Here is a 25,538-nt window from a genome sequence, read left to right on the forward strand (position 1 = left end):
GTGATAGGTGGCAACAAAAGTGGTTCAGAGAAAGATTACTAGCTGGCATTATGACGTGGTGATGTTAGAGAGTATAGGATAGGGAGATGAGAGTGGTCTAATGTAAACTTTATAAATAGGTATACTGAAGGCCAAGTGAGCACAGTGATGAGGATTGTTTGATCAACACAGGTGATATGAAGATGAGAGATGGAGGGCTATGAGTGATAAGGAATGGAACACACTTGTTTTTTAACATTTGTTTCACTCTACTTCCATAAGTGGATGTCTTCTCCAGACATGCATGTCATTACTCAACATAGTCCTTTATGGCATGATATGCAGTATCTTGAGACCAATCTTTGTCACTACATTCCATGTCTTCCTTGGTCTCCTTCCATTGATTTCATTTACTTTGAGCATAGAGCCCTGCTGTACTACAGTTGTCATCCTTCATACACATCATATTGCCACACAAGCACGGTCTTCTCTTTTGCATACTATGTCTGATTCCTTGAACATGTAGTTTTTCTTTTGACACATTTGTACTCTGTGGTTTATGCTCACTTCATATATATTGGGTTAGGGTTAGGGATGAAACAACTATGAGAGTTGAGCTGTAATCTGTAGATGTGAGAGAGAAGACATCTGTGCTAAAAGATGAACTGATAGAGAATGATAGATAAGCAACAGGCTTTGATTTGTGTGACCTAGAATAAAGTGAGTTGGGGTGGGTCCAGTGGATAATGAAAAACAAGGGCATTGTACAGCCTAACTTTATTCTGCTTCTTCCATTTCATGTTTTTTATAATCTTTCAAATGTTGAAGATGTTAATGAAATTGATGTAGAAATATGTACTCACATAAGTAAAGCTTTTGATATGATAGATACCAATACCAAGTTAATAAGAAAGAGAAGAGTGAAACAGTTTGGTCACTCAATAACTTTGTAGAGCTGGCATTCTGCCAAGATTTCCCAAACTCTTTACCCTTTAGCATTTAAACTGGCAATATCAGCCCCAAATATTTGATCTGTATTATGTTCAAACAGCCCAAAATTTAGCCTCTCATACCTCTTCTACAATGCCATTCCAAAAATAAACAATTACATCGTTGAAATTTCAAAGTAATGAGATAACGCATAATTAATTCAAAACAATGTAAATAAATAAGCATTACATATGACAGAGTAATCTGAATGCTGTAGGGTTAAGCAAATAATAGATGACATCAAATCAGGAAGAGGTCAACCTTTTATAGTTACTATTAGCAACAGTGGAGGGCAGAGCTTCAATTAGAGAGAGATTAAGTATATCACCTACCTGACAAGTTTTGAATTCAGAATGAAGAAAAATAAAACTAATATCAGATATATTGCTGCAGAATTGACTGTGTGGTAAAGAATCTTTGTAACTATGTACTTTCAGATTCAGTCCCACTGCATGGTACCTTGGGCAAGTTTCTTCTACAATAGTCCTGGACCAACCAATGCCTTGCGAGCGAATTTAGTAGATGGAAACTGTTGTGTTTTTATGTCTTCGTATCTGTGTTTATCACTCCCACGCACTACTGCTTGACAATTTGTGTTGGTTTGTAACTTAGTAACTTGGCAAAAAAGACTGACAAAATAAGTACCAGACTTTAAAAATTAGTACTGGGGCTGATTTGTTTGAGTAAACTCTTCAAAGCAGTGCCCCAGCATGGCCATAGGCCAATGACTGAAACAAATAATAGATAAAAGGGATACATTTCACATTTCCTACTTTGGTGGTGGGGGCTGAATATTCTTCTCTTAGCAAGGAAGGGTGAGTTGTGGCCTTCAAACCAATGACTTTTTGTATAACATATTCTTGAATATTTTATGATTTAATAAATATTTCCGAAGTAAAAGATTTTGTCATCATAACCCTTTCAGTAAATTATACTGCAGCCCAATTTAGCTGTGAGGTATCGTTTTCTTAGAAATAGCAGTCAAATTCTCTTCAAGATCCTATGCCTTAACCCTCTAGCATTTAAACTGGCCTGAATATTCTACATAATTTATGTTTAAACTGGCCAGATCCAGCCTATCACACCTATTCTACAATGTGATTCTGAAAATAAACAATCACATCAAAATCTTAAAGCTGCAAGATAATGCATGGTCATTTCAAAAGAATGCAAATAAATATGCATTACATTTAACAGAGTAGGGTTAAAGGGTTAAAGAAAGATGGTAAGGTCTTGGCTTGCTTGTCTTTGATCATATCTGCCTCAATCAGAGCTAAATAACCAGCACCAACATTAGATATTTGTATCCTGAGTTCAATTTCCACTGTGACTGGTAGATTTAACTTGTCACCCAATTTAACACCACTTGACAACTTGGATGCCTTTAGTAGAATCTAGTCTGTTGCAAGCATATGGGTCAGGTCTATGGTTGGACCCTTTATCATTTAAACCTACCATATCAGGCCAAGATATTCTATCTGTTTTATGTTCAAACTGGTCAAATCTGGCATCTCACACCTATCTTACAGTGTCACTCAAAATAAATAATCACATCATCAAAATCTTGAAGCTCTGAAGATAATGTATGATTTATTCTAAACAATGAGAATCAACAAGCATCACATTTGATAGAATAATCTGAATGCTAAAGGGTCAGGCATGCCTTCCTCCCTTTCTCCAACTAGTCTTAGAGACCCTCAAAAGGGTCAAGGGCACTGCCTTCCCTCCTGACTAAAAGACAAAATTATGCCATGTCTTAGGAAATATGACCTGCTTGACTCACAAACACTGATCAGTGTTTCACTGTAGATCTGTTTCCTTTTATCTATTGACACTTGTTGAGTGTGGTGACAGACTTACCATGAATCTTGTTGATTAGAGGGTTTGTTGGGTGACTAATAAGACCTGGCCCGGGAAATGGGTGGTGGGGAGGCAGTCTCTGCACCGGACAGGAATTTTGTGGTTGTTGAGGTTTAACTCCAATGTGAAATTGTTTTTTTTTAGCAGAGTAAAACATATTTCAAGCATTCAAGCCAGGTCGCTTAACCCCCACCACTTGCAGTTTTGGAATCCTTGAAAAAGGGTTCTGGATATTGCCTTTCCACTTCTGAGTCTGCCATTAGAAAGAAAAAAGGGAAAACAAAAGACTAAACGTCCCCTAAATTGATTTTGTGCATGTCATCGTCATCATCATCACCACCACCACCACCACCATTATCATCTTCATCACATCCTCTTCCTCCTCCTATTCCTTGTCATCATTACCACCATCAACATTGTCATCATAATTGTTATCACCATCATCATCATTATCATTGTCATCCTCATAGCTCTAATATTCAATATCCCATGCTAGTATTGATCAGGCCAGTCTACAGTAACAATTTGTCACCATTTATCTCATTAGCGAGAGTCAACATCCCAAATTCTTTCAGTGTCTTGTCTGAAAGACAGTGAGGAAGCCTCTACATGGTTGCTCAATTTGCTAGGCATAGCAGCTAAATATCTCTGAAATCACAACAGGCTATTTTTTATTTTTTGTTTTCTAAGAAAAGTACATACTGGACAATGAGATATAGAAAAACACCAGATGTGACGTAGATTGACCACCTTTGATCAGTCTAGTCTGCTGAAACCCAACTGACCTGGGGTTAAACAATTGTAGAAAAGTCAGGTTTTTTTTTTATCCTGATAAAAGGAAATCAATATATAGGTGCAGGCATGGTTGTGTGGTTGAGAAGCTTGCTTTGCAACTACATGGTTTCAGGTTCAGTCCCAGTGTGGCACCTTGGGTGAGTCTTCTACTGAAACTTCAGAGTGGTCAGAGCCTTGTGAGTGAATCAGGTAGATGGAAACTGTGGAAACCTGTTGTGTGTGTGTGTCTGTGTGCTTATGTTTATCTCTCACCATCGCTTGGCAACTAGTGTTGGTTTGCCTATGTGCTTATAACTTAGTGGTTTGGCAAAAGGGAACAATAGAATAAATATTAGACTTAATAATAAGTAATGGCATCAATATGTTTGACTAAACCCTTCAAACCAGTTCCCTACTTGGCTGTAGACCAATAACTGAAACAAGTAAAAGATACATGAGAGATATGAGTTGTACTTTTGTTTTTAGTCTTAAATCCACTTTATTCAAGTAGACCTATGATTAAAGGCATTCTAGCCATAACCATTACATCTGATTTTTTAGCCACAGGCCATCTTCTAGTAGGCTGAGCAACACATAGACATTTACCTGGTCAGTCTTTCTACTCATGACTCTCTGATCATTTTATCTGTTTCTCTGCAGATTCATCAACACAGCCACTCTGTTACAATGTCTAAATCAAAAACATGTTTAAAATATCTGGACACTAAACTCCACTTGCGAAGACCTGTTGAGGCAAGTGAAATCGAAATCGAATTAAATTTGATGACTGGCACCCATGCCAACGTCGTCTCCTTCATTGGAAACGAAACTCTGCTTGCGAAGACCTATTGGGGCAAGCGAAAGTGAAACCGTCAATGGCACCTGTGCCCAGCATCGCCTTCCTGGCACTTGTGCTAGATGGCACATGTAAAGACATTCGAGTGAGATAGTTGCCAGTGCCACCGAACTGGCTTCTGTGCAGGTGGCATGTAAAATACACCATTTCGAGCGTGGCCGTTGCCAGTACCGCCTGACTCGCCTTCGTGCCGGTGGCACGTAAAAGCACCTACTACACTCTTGGAGTGGTTGGCGTTAGGAAGGGCATCCAGCTGTAGAAACTCTGCCAAATCAGATTGGAGCCTGGTGTAGCCATCTGGTTTCACCAGTCCTCAGTCAAATCGTCCAACCCATGCTAGCATGGAAAGCGGACATTAAACGACGATGATGATGATGATGAGGTGTTACATTACTGTTGTGATTGGAGAGTTTTCAACTAGTGTCAAATCTAACATGCAGTGATCCATATACAGAAAGGTCACATCAGCTGTTGGTTAATGAGTTCTTAGAAACCAGTGAGGAAGCCTCTAAGTGGTTGCTTGACATATTAGAAAAAAAACAATCAAATCCCTCTCAAAACTCCACATTTTACCATCCTGCAATAAAAACAAAAACCAGAGCCATTACTTGCAAATGAGTATGATTTAGCATTATATACCATACTAAGGCAGCAAGCTCACCTGGAAAAATTGAGCAGTACTTGTAATTCAAAGGTCTAGCTTTGTTACATTCTGTGTCACGCTGAATCTTCCTGAGAACTATGTCAAAGGTGTGCATGTCTGTGGAGTGCTCAGCCACTTGCATGTTAATTTCACAAGCAGGTTTTTCCACTGATTAGATCAATTGGAACCATCATCATCATCGTCGTTTAACGTCCGCTTTCCATGCTAGCATGGGTTGGACGATTTGACTGAGGACTGGTGGACCAGGAGGCGACACCAGGCTCCAATCTGATTTGGCAGAGTTTCTACAGCTGGATGCCCTTCCTAACCATCATCATCATAACTGATGGAATGCAAAAAAAAAAAAGACAGTGGTGAGCTGGTAGAGTCATTAGCATCATTTCTTTAGGCTTTACATGCTGGTTTCAAATGCCACTGAGGTAAAGTTTGCTTTTCATCCTTTCAGGATCAATAAAATAAAGTACTAGCAATTATAAAGAATTATTACAGGTAAAGAACTAGCAGAATCATTAGCTCAACAGACAAAAATGCTTAAGCAACATTTCATCCATCTTTATGTTCTGAGTTCAAAATCTGCCAAGGTCAACTTTGCCTTTTATCCTTTCAGGTTGATGAAATATGTATGAGGTAAGCACTGAGGTCAATGTATCAATCAATTAAGCAACCCCAACCCTCAACATTTCAGGTCAATAGTTAAAAGGAGTATTATACACCATGCTAATTGTTCTGTGTAAGTAAATGTCAACGTGCTCGTAGTTCTCCTACTTTGGACACACTGAAAGAGCCAGGATGTGCCAGCTGGAAGAAGATAGGGCTGCACCAGTACTGAGTTGGTATTCATCTTCAGTTAAGTGCCTTGCTCAAGGAGACAGTACACAACTAGGTCCAGGAATTGAGCCCACAACCTTATGAATGTGAGCCTAACATTGTAACCACTAGGCCACATACCTAGTGCATTATACTGGAATAACTGTCTATTAATGAGGTAAAGAGGTCATGAATGGAATATTTTGATTAGAATGTACTAAAAACAACAACAGCAAAAATGGCATCAATAATCTACTGTTAAGAACTGAAAGCAGAGTAAGTTTAACACAAAACACAGTTATGATAAATGAAACAAGAGTTTTATTTTTCAACTGTAGTCTTATACAGCAGTAAAAGGGGTTAAAACAACAGGGGGTGGGGTGATTGGGCAGGGGTAGGGTTGGGGTGAGAAATAAATATATTTTTTATAAATATTGTTTTTTTTTGCTTTGTTCTTTTTTTTAAATTTTCGTTAACAAACTTTTGATCCCTGCTCTCAACATTTGAGAAGGAATCAGTAGAACAAACACAACAAAAACAACCAGTCTAAAAGATTAAAATTTTGACCATATTTGGTAAATGAAACAACAATAACAGCAACAACAACAGCAACAACAGATGTGAACACCAGAAAACATGGTATTTGAACATCTGGAATAAACAACTGACACCAGAAATTACAACATAAACCAATGATTCAGTGTATGGTGCCACCAAAAAAAAAAATAATAAATAAACGACCACCCTTCTTTTAATGCCCCCTGCTTCATTTCTTGGGGGTAAGGGAGCATTTTATAAAGTCTTGTTTGCTTCAGCAATGTTCTTCGTAGCAACAGGCTGTGTTGGGCCAATCTGGGTGTTTATTGGGTACATGTGGGTGGCTGCCATTTGAATAGCTGGGAAAATCTGTGAAGTTGATGGAGACATTTGAATAGTGGGGAATATTTGAGTAATGGGAACACTGGTGATATGATGAAGTTGTTGGTGGCCTGACGCTGCTAACTCTTCAGTGTCTGCAGTTTCAGATGCCAACTCAGGACCTGGTTGCTGCAAACATGGTGTCAAGTGCTGAGAAATGTTGTTGGCAGTGGTAGTAGTGGTGGTGGTGGGGGTAGTAGTGGTGGTGTTTGCAATGATGTTTGGGTCAAAGCTCTCCGAACAAGAAATGTCCGTAGCATTATTGTTACTGTTATTATCAGCTGCTTCTTCATTTGCAATTCTGTTGACATTTTCATCATTATTATTTATTTGATCAGTAGAGTCACTCAGATGGTGTTGTAGAAGTTCTTGTGATCCACAACCGACAGAGGAACCTTGATAACCTTCCTTGTTATGTAATGGGACACAGCTGAATTTTCTTTCCCCTTTATTTGGCCGATTGTGTCGAATGAGATGATCATTTCGGGAAAAAGCATAATCACATATGGTGCACCTATATGGCCGCTCTCCAGAATGTATTCGATGATGCACTTTGAGATAAGAACGTCGAGAGAATGCCTTGTTGCACACCTTGCATGAATAGAGTTTCAACCCTTTGTGTGTGATGATGTGTCGTTTCAGATTGTCCTGACGGGAGAAAGACTTGCCACACAGATGACATCTATAAGGTAACACCGCTGCGTGGATACGCTTGTGGATGTTCACATGGGATGTCTGTGAAAAAGCTTTCCAGCAAATATCACAGTTGAAAGGATTGCTGCCAGCCCGCTGTGCAGATCCCTGGCATGACTGAATACTCCGATGAGCTTTGCTATTGCTAGTTACATGCTGGTGTTCTTGTGAAGAGAACTGTCCCATTTCACAGCCCATACTACAGTTGTAAGAGTTTTCTGGACAGGCTTCTTTACAACTTGAGCAATCATTCACTGGGCACCTACAGGCAACAGCATTTGACTGAAAATGATTGTTGTGATTATTGTTGCAGCTATCCATGCATTGGCCGTTTGAAGCACTCTGTCCTGACAATTGTTGATTGGCATGTGTATTGAGACAGCTTTTGCTGTTTGTAACAAATTGTTGGTTAGCATGATGAGTCCGTATGTGTCGGACAAGGTGGTCACTCCGGCTAAAGGCATAGCCACAAATGTTACATTTGAATGGACGTTCTCCACTGTGCGTTCGCCGGTGAACTTTTAGATAGGAACTTTGGGCGAAAGACTTGCTGCATATATCACAGTGATACAGCTTTTCACCTTGGTGAATGCGACGGTGGCGTTCTAAGTTGTCATAACGACTGAACACTTTGCCACATAAATCACAGCTAGAAGGCTTCTGCCTGCTAGAAGAGACATTTGTCAGAGTAGGTGTTTGTGCAATAAGGGTGTTTCCTGTCAGTGCTAAATTGGCATTTTGGTTAACATTTTTAGCCAAAGTTTGCAAATCTGTACTTATTTCACTAGAACCTACAACATCCACCATTTTATAATAATTTATATTTTTGGCAACAATTGCAGCTTTTTTAATAAAAAAATTAAATAATTCTCTGCCCTATTTTTTCTAATTTTCTTATGTGACATTCAGAATCTAACCATTCCTCTCAAATAATTCCATGACCTCAAATGTCCAGAAAAGTCTTTAGAATTTTACTTAATACAGGTTAGTTCATGAACATAACAATTTGTTCAGTAGATATAACATTCCAGCATACTATATCAATGATGCCAACAGATTTCCAATTCATAAATAAATACATTATTATTGATGTTATTTTTAACAAAGGCAGATGCTAAAACTAAATTTTTTTCTTCTTTTTCTTTTTTGATTTAGAATTAGCATAGCAAAACAAAGACTAGTTGAATACTGACATATAGCCCAAATACCTTGTATAGAGGTATCAGAAGAAATAACAATTACACGCTTTTTGAAGGATATTTTTAAATAACCCTTCTACCTCATTTAAAAGAAACAAGATGAAAACAATAATATGTAATAAATACAGTTGTCATGGCAGTTTCAGTAACTCTTCTATTTTATCTTTAAATGTCATTAAACAGCAAATTATATGGAAGCTGATAAAATTATAGGAGATTCAGTTGGTAGAAATAAATATTTTCTTGAGGTAAGAAATGGTGGGTGAGATGGACAGGAAGTTGGGGGAATATGGCAGTGATAGAGACAGCTGTCAAGTCTGTAAGTCTGATATTCCAATGAGATGTTTCTGAAAGGAAATTTTTAGAAAAAATATAAATCAGTTAACGTAAATAATCATTAAGAGCAAATAATTATTTGAAAATGATTACTTGTCAATAATTTAAAGTACTAACTACTCATTATGCACTTATTTGTTGTATTTTAGGGATGAGGAGCAAAGTTTATAAATATCAACTTGTTAACAAATGAACTCCACACATTCAATATATCAGAAGAAAGTATTTAATGTGTTTCAATATTCATTGAATCCAATCTGGAATAATCAGGAATTAGTTTCATGCCTTTAGTCTTTAATATTACAAATTCTTCCAAGAACCATTCTAACTAGAATACATTTTCTCCAAAAAGGGTTATCATCATCATCATCAGCAGCATCACCATCATCATCATCATCATCATCATCATCATCATCATCATCATCATCATCATCATCAGCATCACCATCATCATCATCATCATCATCATTATTTTGTAGGCTAGTTGCATTGCTTCATAACTAGAGCCTCTTTTTGAAGCCTGACAAAGTTCTAAGATTACATGCTTGTTGAGGTCTTTCCCTGACATTCTTTTACTCATACAGACACACATACAAACACACACACACACATACATCACAGGAGTGACTGTGTGGTAAGAAGTTTGCTACCCCATCACATGGTTCTGGGTTCAGTCCCACTGCGTGGCATCTTGAGCAAATGTTTTCTAACATAGCTTTGGACTGACCAAAGCCTTGTGAGAGGATTTGTTAAACAGAAAATAAAAGAAGCCCATCATATGTGTGTGTGTGTGTGTGTCGGTGTTTATCCATCCCCTTGACATGGCTTGATAGCTGGTGTGTTTATGTCCCCACAACTTAACAGTTTCACAAAAGAGACTGATAGAATAAGTACCAGGCTTATAAAAAAAAAGTACTGGGGTCAAATCATTTGACTAAAATTCCTGTCAGTGGTCCCTCAGCATGGCCACAGGCTAACGACTGAAACAAATAATGGAAATAAAGAAAGGATGGTGGGAAGGAAGGAAAGAAGTTAGGAAGGTAGATAGATAGATAGATAGATAGATAGATAGATAGATACTGATATAGAGAGACAGGTGCAGATATAGTTGTGTGGTTAAGAAATTTACTTTGCAGCCAGATGGTTTTGGAGTTTGATCCCACTGCACAGCACCTTGGGTAAGTCTATTCTACTAGAGTTCTGCTCTGATCAATGCTTTGTAAGGGAATTTGATATCCAAACCCTGCAGGAAGCCAACTGCATATATTTTTATTGTATTCATATAACATTGTTCGTTTTTTTACCTCCTTGTTTTTGGATACATTTGCTGCTTTCTTCCAAGGAATCTAATGCTCTTAGCTTAGTTTTTCCTTGGGGCTGGCCAGATTGGAGCAATCTCAAGTATAACCAGCCGAAATTGCAAAGATAATCTGGAACTTGATTGAGGAAAGAAAACTCCGAATGACCTGTCCTTGTTTTCTTTGTATCGTCTATCTGGATGTTTTGTTGTCCCTTTCTTGTATCACCTAACTGTCTGGATATTTTGCATTCTTGTCCCATTTTGTATTATTTATATATATATATACACACACACACACACACACACACATATAAAAGTGTATAAAATGATTTTATACACAAAGAGGGGACCATTGACAAGACCCCTTACATACTAAAAAGGCTAGTTAAAACCTAAACCACGAAAAAAAGAATTCATGAAGCATGCTGTTATAACACAAGAAGGAACAAAAAATGAATTAGTTAATCCCGGACTCGAGTTTTGCCATTAACTGCCAAATAAACTAATTTGGGATCTGTGACTCATCAGTGAGATCGCTAATTAATGAATAATTATGTAGTCGCAAATATGTGCTGAAAACACATGCACAAGACTGCTACATCTTTATCCATTATGGATCCGAACTTAGTGTCTGAACGTAAATATACAGTCCAGCAGTAAATAAATAAATAAATAAATTTAAAACTGTGTCCTACACAGTCTCTGGATTATAAGTATTACTATCGTAAATATGAAGGTAATAAATTAAAATAATTTATTGCCAGTGGTTAGCATGCATAAATAAAAATCATAAGACATAACATATTTTTGAAATATAAAAGTGTATAAAATGTTTTTATACACAAAGAGGGGACCATTGACAGGACCCCTTACATGCTAAAAAGGCCAGTTAAAATTTAAATCACGAAAAAAGAGAGTTCATGAGGCATGCTGTTATAACACAAGAATGAACATATATATATGTTTAGGGGCCAGTGATATGTTAAAAGCTCCTGAGCTGGTGACACATAAAGACACCCAGCATACTGTGGAATGGTTGGTGTTAGGAAAGGCATCCAGCTGTAGAAGCTAAGCCAAAACAGACTCGAGCCCAGTGCAGCTCTCCAGCTTACCAGCTTACCAGCTCCAGTTAAGCAGTCTTACCCATGCCAGCATGGAAAATGGACACTAAATGATGATGATGATATGGCATTTTGGGAAGTTTCTTCTACTATAGTCCCAAGCAGACACAAAGCCCTATGAGTAGATTTGGTAAATGGAAACTGAAAGAAGCCCATTGCATGTATGTATGTTTTCCTTTGAGTTCTTCCCAAAAGAGTTCAAGCCAGTTACAAACAAAGCAACAAGACTTTTTTAATTAAGAGAGTTCCAGGTGTTTATAAATATGTGTTTGGGTTGGTGTGTTGGTTGAATTGTCGATGCATACACCCAAGTGTGTGCATCTATTCACATAAGAATCTCAGATGAAGAGTTTTCAGAACGTCTTACAAATCTTTAGTGTACCACTTGAAGAATCTTCTTTTGCTCTTGTTCTGTATTTCTAAGTTTTTGAGCATATGATGATAGGTACAAATAGAGAATTCATAGTCAGGATATGTATGTATGTATGTATGTATGTATGTATGTGACATGCTTCAACAAATCTTAGGAGAAGGTCACTCTGATATAAAACCAGGTGTCTTGGGGAAATTTCGAACCTGGGTTCTCATTCCTAAGGTCTTTTTTGATGTTACTATTACTATTATTATTATTATTATTATTATTATTATTATTATTCAGGTCACTGCCTGGAATCGAACTTGCGAGTTCAATTCCAGGCAGTGACCTGAATAATAATAATAATAATAATAATGAAAATAATAATAAAAGAGGGACTGGTGAAAACGAAAGCCATCCCCATTAGAAGAGGAATATTCCAGGGAGACACGCTTTCTCCACTCCTGTTCTGCCTGGCACTCACACCATTAACTGAATTGCTAAATAGAACTGGATGCGGATACAAATGTTATGGCAAAACAGTCAGCCACCTTTTATATATGGATGACCTAAGATTATACGCTAGAAATGATAAAGAGCTGGAAACACTACTACAGACAGTACATGGATTTACCAAGGAAATAGATATGAAATTCAGATTAGAAAACTGTGCCAAAGCAACCCTGAAAAAGAGGAAAACTAATTAAGAGTAGCAACATAACACTAGATAAAGCCAATGAAATAAGAGAATTCAACCAAAGCCAGACATACAAATATTTAGGAATCAATGAACTAGATAGGATACAACACACACAAATGAAAGAAAAAATAAAGAAAGAGTACTATAGACGAGTTAGATCAATACTAAAAACAAAGCTCAATGCTAAAAACAAGATAATAGGTATTAATACTTTAGCCGTCCCAGTTATAAGTTACAGTTACAATATCCTTAACTGGACACTAAACGAACTATCTAAAATAGACAGGAAAACAAGAAAAATAATGACAGGATCTAGGATGCACCACCCAAAATCTGACATAGAAAGACTATATATACAACATACAGAAGGAGGTAGGGGTCTTATACAGATGGAAAACTATTATAAAATAACCATCATAGGACTGCAAAAATACCTACTTCAGAAGCAAGGAAAACTAATACAAATAGCCACAAAACACGAGCAAAACAAAAAACTGTTTTCAGTATTTAAGGAAGCTGACAAATGCAAACAAGAAATCATACTACCTAACAAATACGAAGAAGAAGAAGAAGAAACAACAAAAGCTATAAAACAAATGAAATCCAAACTAAAACAGCAACGGACCATGATAAAACGATGGCAAGAAAAGCCCCTACATGGTAAATACTGGGCTAAACTAAATGCAAAAGAAATAGACAGAGAAAAATCCCAGCAATGGTTGAGAAGCTCAGGACTCAAAGCAGAGACTGAAGGACTTTTAATTGCTGCACAAGACCAAAGCCTCCCCACCAGAAATTACCAAAAACATATAATGAAAAGAAACATAACAAGTAACTGCAGGATATGTGGCGATGGACAAGAAACAATAAATCATATTATCTCTGGCTGCACAGTTCTGGCTAAGAAGGAATATATTAACAGACACGACAGAGCTAGGACCTATATACACTGGAAGCTATGCCAACACTATGGAATAACAACAGAAAAAAGATGGTATAAACACACGCCAGAAAAGGTCACAGAAAACGAGAAAGCAACCATACTCTGGGATATGCCAATACACACAGATAGAGAAATTAAGGCCAATAGACCAGATATAGTTGTCAAAGATCATGAAGGGAAAAAATGCTTTCTAATTGATGTATCAATACCAGCAGATGACAATGTTTCCCTAAAAGAAATGGAGAAACTTTCAAAATACAAAGACCTGGAAATAGAGGTAACTCGAATGTGGAATCTGAAAACAGAAACAATTCCTATCATAAGTATAATAAAAAAATATTCAGACAAATACATAACAAAAACACCAGGACTTACAAATATATATAACATACAGAAAATTGCACTACTGGGCACTGCACACATCCTATGCAAAACACTTTCAATACAGTAACCATAAGAGCATCACAGCAAACCACAGCACATACCCAAGGCACACAGAGCTGCGCTCGATAGTGAAGTGAAAGCACGTTATAAAAATAAAACTACTGAACAATAATAATAATAATAATAACAACAACAACATCAAAAAAGACCTTAGGAATGAGAACCCAGGTTCGAAATTTTTCCAAGACACCTGATGAAGGCTGGAGGGTATATTAACCGAAACGTGTTAACAACAAACAAGATGAGGACAAATATCCGTCAAATGTAAATAATGTAAATATTGGTACTTATTCCATAAGTCTCTTTTGCTGAACTGCTAAATTATGGGGATGTAAACACAACACCAGTCATAAAGCAATGGGGGTGGGGGGTGGGGTGACCTCAGAATTAGTAACCATGTGGTTGGGAAGCAAACTTCTTATCACACAGCCACTTGGGTGGAACAGTGTTGATGTTGGCATTCCATGTTAACATTATGTATCTGGACTTTTAAAGACCAGCAGAATACAAAAGGCCCTTACTTGAAAAACAAGTTAGTGAAAGGAAGAGGATTATCATCATCACCATCGTCATCATCATATAAAGTCTGCCTTCCATATTGGCATGTGCTGAACAGTTTGACAGGAGCTGGCAAGTCAGAAGATAGCACCATACTCTGCTGTCTGCTTTGGCACAGTTTCTACAGCTGGATGCTCTTCAGACACTTTGCAGAATGTACTGGGTGCCTTTTATGTGGCACTAGCACCGGCACTAGCACCAGCAGTAAGGTTACCAATTAATTTGCAAGACAAGATTCCTCCTCAACTGAGGGACAATTAGTATTGAGGGTGCTGAAAGGTTTGTGCCAGGTGATGAGAAGTTACAGTATGAATAGAGAGACAGAAATAGGTGTCTGGCAGTAAAGAAGAGAGAGAGAGAGATGATGAAAATGTAAAAGGACATAAAATCCTGCCTCAAATAATTCTCCATCTAACCCATGCTAGCATGGAATAAATGAATGTTAAACAAAGATATTCTACATCTTCTGCTCATGAATCACTAAAAGCAAATATTAAGTCATACAGCAATTTCAACCAATTCAGGATTTCTCTTCACTCATTTGTGGTAAGAAGCTTTGCTTCCCAACCACATGGTTTGTGGTTCAGTCCCACTGTGTGGCACCTTGGGCAAGTGTCTTCTACTATAGCCTTGGGTCAACCAAAGCCTTGTCAGTGGATTTGGTAGATGAAAACTGAAAGAAGCTCATTGTATAAATGTATACATACCTATGTGTGCGTATCTTTGTGTCTGTGTTTGTCCCCACCCACTTACTGCTTCACAACTGGTGCATGTGGTCTTTATGTAACCATAACTTCATGGTTCAGCAAAAGAGACTGATAGAATAAGGACCAGGCTTTACAAAAATAAGTATTGGGGTCAATACATTCAACTAAAAACTCTTCAAGGCAATGCCCCATCATGGTCAGTCTAGTGACTGAAACAAGTAAAAATTAAAGAAAGGTCTTTACTGGAGTGTAATCTTTAAATGATGTTGTATTAGAAGTGAGGTGTTATGTTCTTAAAGAAAACTGGAAACATACTGCCACGGGTCTGAATGGGAGATAAGCCTCAAGAGAACTGAGTTTGAACCCTAGATTCATTTTCTTATCACAGTTTTCTCAATTCATCTATGCTGCTAATATTTTCACAATTTTATTTTTTTTTAATCTTTTATCATTTATTTGTGTCAGTTATTGGACTGTGGCCAAGCTGGGGCACTGCCTTCTAGGGTTTTTAGTAAAACAAATTGAGTCCAGCACTTATATTTTTGAAGCGTGGTCATTATTCTATCATCCACTTTTGCTGAACCACTAAGTTGTGGAGATGTAAAGAAACCAACACTGGTTGTCAATGCATGCATGCATACACACACACACACACAATGGTTTTCTTTTAGTTTCTATCTACCAAATTCACTTACAAGGCTTTGATTGGCTCAGGGCTATATATTTTATCTTTTACTTGTTTCGGTCATCAGACTGGGGTCATGCTGGGGCACCATCTTGAAGAATTTCAGTTAGCAAATCGATCCCAGTTTTTATTTCTATTTTAAGCCTGGTACTTATTCTATCGGGTTCTTTTTGCCAAATGGCTAAGTAATGGGGACATAAACACACCAACACCAGTTGTCAAGAGGGACAAACTCATATACAAAGACACACACATACATACATACATACATACATACATATACAATAGGCCTCTTTCAGTTTCCATTTACTAAATCCATTCACAAGGCTTTGGTTAGCCTGAGGCTATAATAGTGGGACTGAATCTGGAATTATATGGTTAAGAAGCAAACTTCTTACCACAGCTACACCTGTGCCTATAAGATGCTTAGAAGATACTTGTCCAAGGTGCCATGCAGTGGGACTGAACCCAGAACCATGTGGTTGGGAAACAAGTTTCTCAATACACAGTCACACCTGCATCTATTCAGATTAGTTTTCCCCAAAACAGTCGACTAGTTAATTACTTAAAAAGTGGGACCTAATATACTTAATGTGGTGAACCAAGACATTTTAATTGATTAGATAATTAAAATTAAACTCATCACAAAGAGGGAAAGCATTATCTTAATGATTAACCTTGATCAAGAAAGCCAAAAGTAAAACCCCGGGAATTAAATTAATTATAAATACAATAAAGTGGGAGTGTGAGCCTAATCTTTGAGACTTGAGTGACAGTTGTGGACATGTTTAGGTCTTAAACCTCATCAGTAAATAGTCTAAAACCATTACTGCCAGATTTTTGAATGATCAAAGATAATATATAACTCTAGTGAACGAACAGAGTGATGCTATAATGTAAAAGAATGACTGTAGGATGGTGGATACCCAGGTTTGCCTGCTGTATGAAAAACTCAGCAAAGTGTGTGTTAACAAAATTAATGTAATGAGAAAAGACATTTCAATTGATTAAAATTACTTGCTTTCATTGTTTTTATTTCTTAAAAAAACACAAGTGTTTTACAGCAATATTCCACGTTACAATGGATGAGATGCATTCCATAAGTAAAGACATGGTTGTGTGAATACAGAGCTCCTCTTATAATCACATGTTCACAGGTTCTATCTCACTACAAGGCACTTTGGGCCAGTGTCTTCTGCTAATGCCTCAAGCTGACTAATACCTTGTAAGTAGAATAAGAAAGTGGAGGACTGTATGGAAGCCCATTATGTGTGTGTGTATGTGTGTGGTAAAGAACCCCTTCGGTCATGAATGACCATGAAGTTGCATCTAGAAAGTTCTCCTCCAAGGCACAAGTCTGGGCAAGGTTGTTTATGAAAGACCAGCAGTCATCCATGTATACCAGTCTCCCTTCTCCATACCACTAATGTTGTCCTAGGGAAAGGCAAAGCACCAGTGATGTTGCAACCCATTTCTACAACTGAGTGAACTGGAGCAACGTTAAATAAAGTGTCTTACTCATGAACACAACACACAGCTCGGTCTGAAATTGAACTCACAATCTCACAATTGTAAGCCTGACACTCTAACTACATCTGAAGGGTGAGTTGGGAGAAGATTTAATCCAGGGACTAGCTTAACATCACAACCTGACACTCAATGTTGAGGTGACGGTGTCAAATCGGATCTGTTAAAAAGAGAATGAGCGAACAGAATTTGGTTCCAGTCCATCTAGCAAGGCAGTAATTGTAAATAAGAACTGACTGGAGCCTTGAAGACCCATCTAACCCATGTAAACATGGTGAAGAAGATGTAAAAATTGCGCGTGTGTGTGTGTAATGTATGTATATTATGTAGCAGACCCTAAAGTATTTCGGATACTAAACAGAAAGGAAAGTACGCTTTCAAATAATTAAGAAATGCTTTATTTTATTATTTAAAAAAAATTTTTTTTTCACTTTTCAATATCAAGAAAAAATTTCATTTTCAAAAATATTGTTGTTTTGGAGTTAGGAATTTGTAAAAATATATGAGCAACGGAGAAAAAATGTTTCGTAATCATTTTGAAGTGTGATTGTTTTGCTGCGCTGCTTGTTTACGTTTAGTTTTAAAAGCTGCAGGACTCTGCGCGGATTATGTATGTGCGTGGGTGTACGCATACACACACACACACGTACGCAGTATTTGTATGTGTGTGTGTGACTATATATTAATTATATAGATGTATGTGTGAACAATTTAACATAAATGAATAAATAAAAAAGTTGGTAATGCTACTAATTACTTATAACTCTACAAGCTTCTTGCCTAATGTATTTAGTTAAAGACAGTAAAATAGAAAGTTATGCAATGAACACATACACCACTGCGAATGGCAAAGGTTGAGCAGTGGTTGACTATTTCACTACTAACCGGGGAGTTTGCGATGTTTGGGGAAAATGTGGAGAGATTTTATATCATACTGACATTGCTTTGACCCAGGCCAGCCTTGATCAAAAGCATTCTCCAGCTGCGATCATCTCCTCTAGTTTTATGTTTTTGTTTTGTTCCAAGCACAATATATCTAAGAATATATTAGCCAATGTTTTTACCTACTTTTTTTTTTAAGTGTGATACGAGGAGATTTGTCTGTTGTTTTTAGCAAGACAAGCGAACCCGTAGTCTCTCCGTTATTGACGCTAGTGAGAAAGATTCAGCGAAGAGAGAAACGAATAACGCATGACCGATACCAATAACATATCTGATTAAACAAAATAATTGTTTCTAATCGAAACTGAAAGATTACAAACTGTTATCATCATCATCATCATTTGTTTTCCTATTTCAATATTCTTGTTAATTAGTTAAGACATTTACATTTCGATTGTTTGCACAACTGATTTTACTTGTTTATATACACATATACATACGCACACACACACACAATAACACACTAAATAGAAACCAAAATACACGGTAAATCAGGAATGACAGCAAATTAAATTGGCATCAAAAGGGGTAGTGGTAATCGGTGAAGCTATTAGATAGTATTTAAGGAACTGTACCTTGATGTTTCGAGTAGTTTGGATTGTGTTTTGCGAAAGTCTGCTGAAGAAGTCGATCATTGTCGACAGCCAGACACCAAAACGGTGTAAGATAGAATAAGTGTCTTCTATAAAAGATTTTTTTCCAGAGAAATATACAACTATTATTTAATAAAAGAATCATATATGAGCAAAAAATGACAGTTCTGATAATCATATTGTTCTTAAGATGAGTTCTGATAGTTTTAAGATTTTGATTACACTTGTGTTCTCAAATCGATTTCCCCCTCCTACTATGCAGTGCCGTCTTAATGTAGGGCACGCAGAGCTGTTACCCGAGGGACCACCAGTCTGAAAGTTCAATGCTAGTTTATGTGAGTGGTTTGCTATCAATAAATACATTCTATATGCCCCTTTTACCTCAGGATGAGGGTGATGCAGATGTTAAGACTGTGCTGTCATTACGTTCAAATTGTTGAATCAGTATTTTTCCATTCATAATTTTTATTTGTTTGTTTAACCTCCTGATTCATTCAGATCGAGAACTATCATTAAATATGTCTCGTCATTTTAAGGTAATCCAAAACTACGTTATCGAATGAGAAATTTCATGTAAGATATTAGGGTATGATTTGCGTGTTTGGCTGCTGTTTCTAACAGACGGAACGATTATACAGATGTCTTCTCGACGTTAGGTTGTTTTATTTCGTATATTATCGATCCAGTTGTTGTTTGGCCTCAGGTCAGCCCTCACGAACAGACCTATAATCAAAGACATTACGATCAGGACCACTCCATCTTGTTTATAGCAGGAGTGTCTCTTGAATTACACTATTTAAAGTGTTCATTTCCATTATTTTCCTTCTTATTTTTATTGTTTTTCTGAGAGTAGGTTGTAATGCCAGTCATCTGGTCGCGAATTCTAGCTAGTCTATCGACCACATAGAGACTCTATCGTTGTCTTGCTTCTTCCGTTATTTGTTGTCTACGTGGTAAACATTAACTACTTTATATTTAATAATACACTTAATCATTTCTATTTATATTAAAAGATACAATACTTTCTTTAAACTGCATCAATATTCACTTGCCTACTAGGCCTGTTCTTTAGACTGCGTCTGCTCTGATGGCGGAGGCCAAAAATCATTCCATCCATGAGCTTCCAGTCAAGCAGAATGACTCGAAGACTACATTATCAAATAGGATCGTTCGTTTTTACGAACATATGGTGTGATTCGAAGGAGATCTATTTGTTATTTGAATGCAAGTATAGAAGTGCGGTTAGAAAGTTCGCTTCGCGACTACGTGGCTTCGAATCCAGTGCAACTGCATAGTACATTGGACAGCAGATAATCTATCATAGTTTCGGGTGAACTAAAAAATGGTCTTCTGAGTGAAAATGGGTGGATGGAAACTATGTTAAAGTCCATCAAAGGAGCCATTCCTGTCTTTGAGTAGTAAACTTAATCCATCGCACGGTGCCTTCAGCGTAGTATACTCGGCCCGAGGACAACTTCCTCCCTTCTTCTCTTCACTCTCAGAGATCTCTGCAAAGAATCATGAATGCTACCCTACATCCCCTCACTGTGTCATTTACAAAAAGGTTGAGTGATGGTCTATAAAACCCACACAGACATCTACACAATTTAAAAAAATTTTATGGGAGGGTTATAAAGAAAAATAAAAAAGAACTGAAAAGTTCCTCTGGTATTATATTTATGTTTTGCATGTGGTGTTGACATAGATATTCATACACAGGTGTAGTTCTGTATATTAGCTGTTAAAACATATGTATGTGGTGTTGTATATTACATGTTTACACACATGTGGGATCGTATATTTGATATTTACAGAACATGTACATACATATGATATTGCATATTACTCTATTATTTACACACGTGTGGTGTTGTATATTAGGTGATATTAGGTGTTTATGTTCACAAACATACACAAATTTTATATTAGATGTTTACACCCACAAGGGGCTGTATTTTAGATGTTTACACACATGGGGTGGTGTTATATTAGATATTTATATGCATACGCACACACTGTTTGGTGTTGTATATCTGAGGAACTAAACCAGAAAACAGGATCAAATCCAATTAATTTTAGTCAAAAGTCACAAATTTTGAGACATTTTTATTTTAGCTACCATGTCCATAACAGCAGAAAAGGCACATTCAACTATGTTGTTGGAAAGGATAAAATCTCTGCTGATCTTTAATAGCAAGTTTGTTATGTTTGGTAAGATCTTGTATACTTCAGCCACATAAGGTGTTGTTTAGAAGTTTGGTTTAGTTTCACAGTTATCACATTACATATCCATTATTTTCCCCAGTTAAAGAGAAATAGAAGAACATTCCATGAAAGGAAGTTCATCTATTCCAGATCCATGAATCTGTTGTTGAGGTCATTATGGCAACCGAAAAGGTATTCTGATATTTGTAACACATTTTGTGATGGATCACATTTACATTTAAAAAGATGTTGAAAGTGAGGAAAGATATTTCTCAAAACTTAGGTTTTTAAAAAATAGTTTTGCTGACAAGATCACTTATTGAGGTCTTGCAATCTATAATCTTTTAATTTTGAATGTCTTTATTTGATGTATTTTATCTTTACGACCATGTTCAAACATTCTTAACAATGTTTCTCCACAATCTACTGTTTTCCATTGCTCATGGTCACTGCTCTTTACTGAAGTTTGTAATGTCTGAGAATTGATCAATGAATGTTTGAATGGCTCTTCCTCTACTGTGCCTGCCATTAGTTGGTTCCCACAATAGTAGCTTGATGTATTTAATTTACTGAAAATATCAGCAAGATATTTTGGGTACAGACAATTGGAGCCTGGACAGCTCTCCAGCTGGCCAGTTCCTGTCAAACTGTCCAACCCATGTCAATATGGAAAAGCAGTCATTATGCAATGATGATGATGATGATGAAAATATCACTGGATTTTCATGAACTGGAAATCCTCTTGATCTCTATCAAAGTCCAACAGTATCACACATAAGTATGGAGGAGCAGTTTCGCACAGTATTCATTCACATACTTTTATTCTTTTACTTGTTTCAGTCATTTCACTGTGGCCACTTACTCACCTATTCTTTGTAACCCTAGTACTTATTCTATCAGTCTCTTTTGCTGAACCACTAAGTTACAGGGATGTAAACATTAGTTGTCAAGCGATGATAGGGGAACAAACACAGACACACACACATAAATATATATACACACACACATCATCATCATCGTTTAACGTCCGCTTTCCATGCTAGCATGGGTTGGACGATTTGACTGAGGACTGGCAAGCCAGAAGGCTGCACCAGGCTCCAATCTGATCTGGCAGAGTTTCTACAGCTGAATGCCCTTCCTAATGCCAACCACTCCGAGAGTGTAGTGGGTGCTTTTATGTGCCACCGGCACGAGGGCCAGTCACACGGTACTGTGTGTGTGTGTATGTATATCATCATCATCATCGTCATTTAACGTCCGCTTTCCATGCTAGCATGGGTTGGAGGATTTGACTGAGGCTGGTGAAACCAGATGGCTACACCAGGCTCCAATCTGATTTGGCAGAGTTTGGATACTAACAAGCAGTACTGGCATGCTAAATATAGCAGTTAAAATGACCTAACCACAAATTTTCACTTACACACAAAGGTGAAAGTGGGCAAATGAATAAAAATCCTAAACCCCATATTTTTTTCTCCAAAGTTTGAAATCACAGTGATTCGGGTATGTCTAACCTTTTCAATTTTCAATTATTTTCAACATTGGTACAGAGTTTTAGGATCTTTATTCATTTACCTGCTTTTACCTTTGTGGTTAAGTGAAAATTTGTCATTTGGTCATTTTGACTGCTATATTTAGCATGCTAGTACTACTTGTTAGTAGCCTTAATTATTAATTGATAACTTTTGTAACGTTAAGGGTTTTTTACGCATGCTAAGCCTTTGGTATTATTATAAACAATGATATCCTCACATATATTTAAATAATTTTTATTCACTTCGATTACCTTTTTAAAATTTGCTGCAGCATTAAAAACAGTCATCGTACACATTGGTAAAATTAATAATCTCTATAACCCTGGGGTCAGTAAGACTCGCTGAAGATGAACTAAGAGTTTTTCTCAAATTTCAAAATCACAGTCTGGCTTTTTCAATTTTCAATTATTTTCGTCATTGGTATGGGGTTTTAGGATTTCTATTCATTTACCCACTTTCACCTTGGTGGTTTGGTCATTTTGACTGCTATATTTAGCATGCTAGTACTACTTGTTAGTACCCTTAATTTTTAATTGATAATTTTTTTACCATTATGGGTTTTTACACATGCTAAGCCACTGATATTATTATAAACAATAACATACTCATATGTATATATATATATATATATATATATATATATATATATATATATATACATATATATATATATATATATATATATATATATATATATATATATATATATATATATATATATATATATATATATATATACGAGGACTTCTTTCACTTTCCATCTACCAAATTCACTCATAAGGCTTTGGTTAGATGAAAGCTATAGTAGAAATACTTGCCCCAAGTGTCACGCAGTGGGACTGAACCTGGAGCCATGTGGTTGGGAAGCAAGCTTCTTACCACACAGCCATGCCTGTTTATAAATTTTTAAAAATAGTTTTTGAGTTACTGGATGGGCTTTACTTTTACTACTTACTTCATTAGTTCATCCAATGTAGGACAAAGCTTAGTAGCTGCCAAACTCTTGGAATAGTATAATGATTAGTCATCATATCAAGATTATAATCTTTCTGAAGTTTCACTGTTCCCTTATGTCAAACCATCATTGTTGGTCCACCATCCTCAGCATTAGACACAATAATAGTTACTGGAATATTATTTAATGCCAGGTATTTCCATACTACCTTATAGATATCTTGTACAGTTGTGGTAGTGGTGGTGTTTAAAGCCTCATTAAAATAATATCAATTTTGAGTTCTGCTGAAACCATGCATTAGCAAGAAGGTATTTTTTTTTCTGTCACAAACTGTAGTTTCATCAAGAGCTCTTACAGGTAAAAAAAAAACTGAGTTTAAAACTAGTTTGAAGTTCATGTTTTATTCCTGCAGGTTAGTGAACCTTTCTTCATTCAGGTGTTTCAAGTATATCCTGAACATGGAGAGAAGCAAATGTCTTCTACTATGGCCTTGTGAGTGGATTTGATAAATGGAAACTGAAAGAAATCTATTGTATGGGTGTGTGTTGTACTCTTGTCTAGACATAATGATGGTTGTAAATGAACATCACTGTTATATAAGTAATGTTGTTTGTCTCCAGGCTTTTGTGAAAAACATGTCTGGCCACAGGAAATATTACATTGCATGGAAACAGGTGTGGGTTGGTGACAGAAAGGGCATCCAGCTATAAAAAAATCTGCCTGACCCATACAAGCATGGAAAAGTGGATGTTAAATAAGCAACTGATGAAATCTAAAATAAGCTCCATGTGGTGTATAAATGAATCATCATTATTTTCTCTTTGCTTTTTTTTTTTCATGGTTGCAACAAAGAAACTGGTAATTTTTGTTATATTTTTACAGCTGGATGCCCTTCTTATCACCAACTACTTTGCAATATAGAATGGATGTATTCTATCATGCCATCAGCACCAGAGTTCTTTGCAGTGAGACTGAAAAGTCCTTTCTGACCTCATGTTACTGCTTTCTTAGATGAGTTACATTTGAGACAGTACAGGATTTCAGTGGAAGCCTACAGCATTGGAGATGTTTTCACTGTCTAAGTAGAAGTAGAAAACTTATTTTAATAATCTGTGACAGCTGCATTCACGATGCAGGAACTAAGAGAACTTACTGTCTACTGGTTGGATAGGATTATCACCTGTTAAACTTTATAGATGAGGACAGTGCTTGTACTTAGTTCTTGGCCAAGAGTTAAGAGAGAGAAAGATGGGTATGGGGACCAACAGTATCCAAACATAGTTAAATACAGCTAAACATATAGAGAAAGAGCTAGCAATGGTGGTTTGTGGCAGGGAAGGACTGGGGTGGGGTGGGAATCTAGCTACCAAGGGAACTAACTTATTGGCATAGAACACCCTTGTCAAAAGAATAGGGTGACTGGTTATAAATATGGCCAGCACTGCTAACTTCTACATACTTATTTAACATAGTAAATTATGAAATATTATTAATAAATAATGAGCAGTTAATCACTTCACTTATCTTAGCTCTGAACTGGGCTGATATTTTCCAACTGCCTTCAAGCCTTAAATGGGGCCTGAGGTAGCTTACAACTTAAGACATGAACATTGTCTCACAGGTGTGGCTATGTGGTAAGAAGCTTGCTTCCCAGCCACATGGTAGTGGGTTCAGGTCACTGCATGGTGTCTTGGGCAAGTGTCTTCTACTACAGCTTTGATCAAAGCCTTGTGAAAGGATTTGGTAGCAGGAAACTGAAAGGAGTCTGCCATATATGTATGTGTGTCTTTGTTTGTCTCCCAGCACCACTTGACAACTGGTGTGGGTATGTTTATATTCCCATAACTCAGCAGCTAGGAAAGAGACCAATAGAATAAGTACCAGGCTTTAAA

General features: G+C 36.9%; 1 protein-coding gene and 1 long non-coding RNA gene across 2 annotated transcripts; one reads left to right on the plus strand and one right to left on the minus strand.

Moving 5' to 3' along the window:
- Positions 1 to 6,228: 6,228 nt before the first annotated feature.
- On the minus strand, positions 6,229 to 19,016 carry LOC106873128 (uncharacterized). The gene is made up of 2 exons (XM_014920355.3): positions 18,934 to 19,016; positions 6,229 to 9,087 (listed from the first exon to the last, which is right to left on the minus strand). The coding sequence occupies exon 2, from the start codon at positions 8,346 to 8,348 to the stop codon at positions 6,723 to 6,725; it is 1,626 nt and encodes a 541-aa protein (XP_014775841.1). The 5' UTR covers positions 8,349 to 9,087; positions 18,934 to 19,016; the 3' UTR covers positions 6,229 to 6,722.
- An 80-nt stretch (positions 19,017 to 19,096) lies between these two features.
- Positions 19,097 to 25,157, plus strand: LOC149132669 (uncharacterized). The gene is made up of 2 exons (XR_016244275.1): positions 19,097 to 19,286; positions 24,529 to 25,157. It is a non-coding gene; the product is annotated as an uncharacterized LOC149132669 (long non-coding RNA).
- The last annotated feature ends 381 nt before the right edge of the window (positions 25,158 to 25,538 follow it).

Source organism: Octopus bimaculoides, chromosome 14 (assembly GCF_046866305.1).
Source record: "Octopus bimaculoides isolate indiv1 chromosome 14, ASM4686630v1, whole genome shotgun sequence".
Lineage (NCBI taxonomy): Eukaryota > Metazoa > Mollusca > Cephalopoda > Octopoda > Octopodidae > Octopus > Octopus bimaculoides.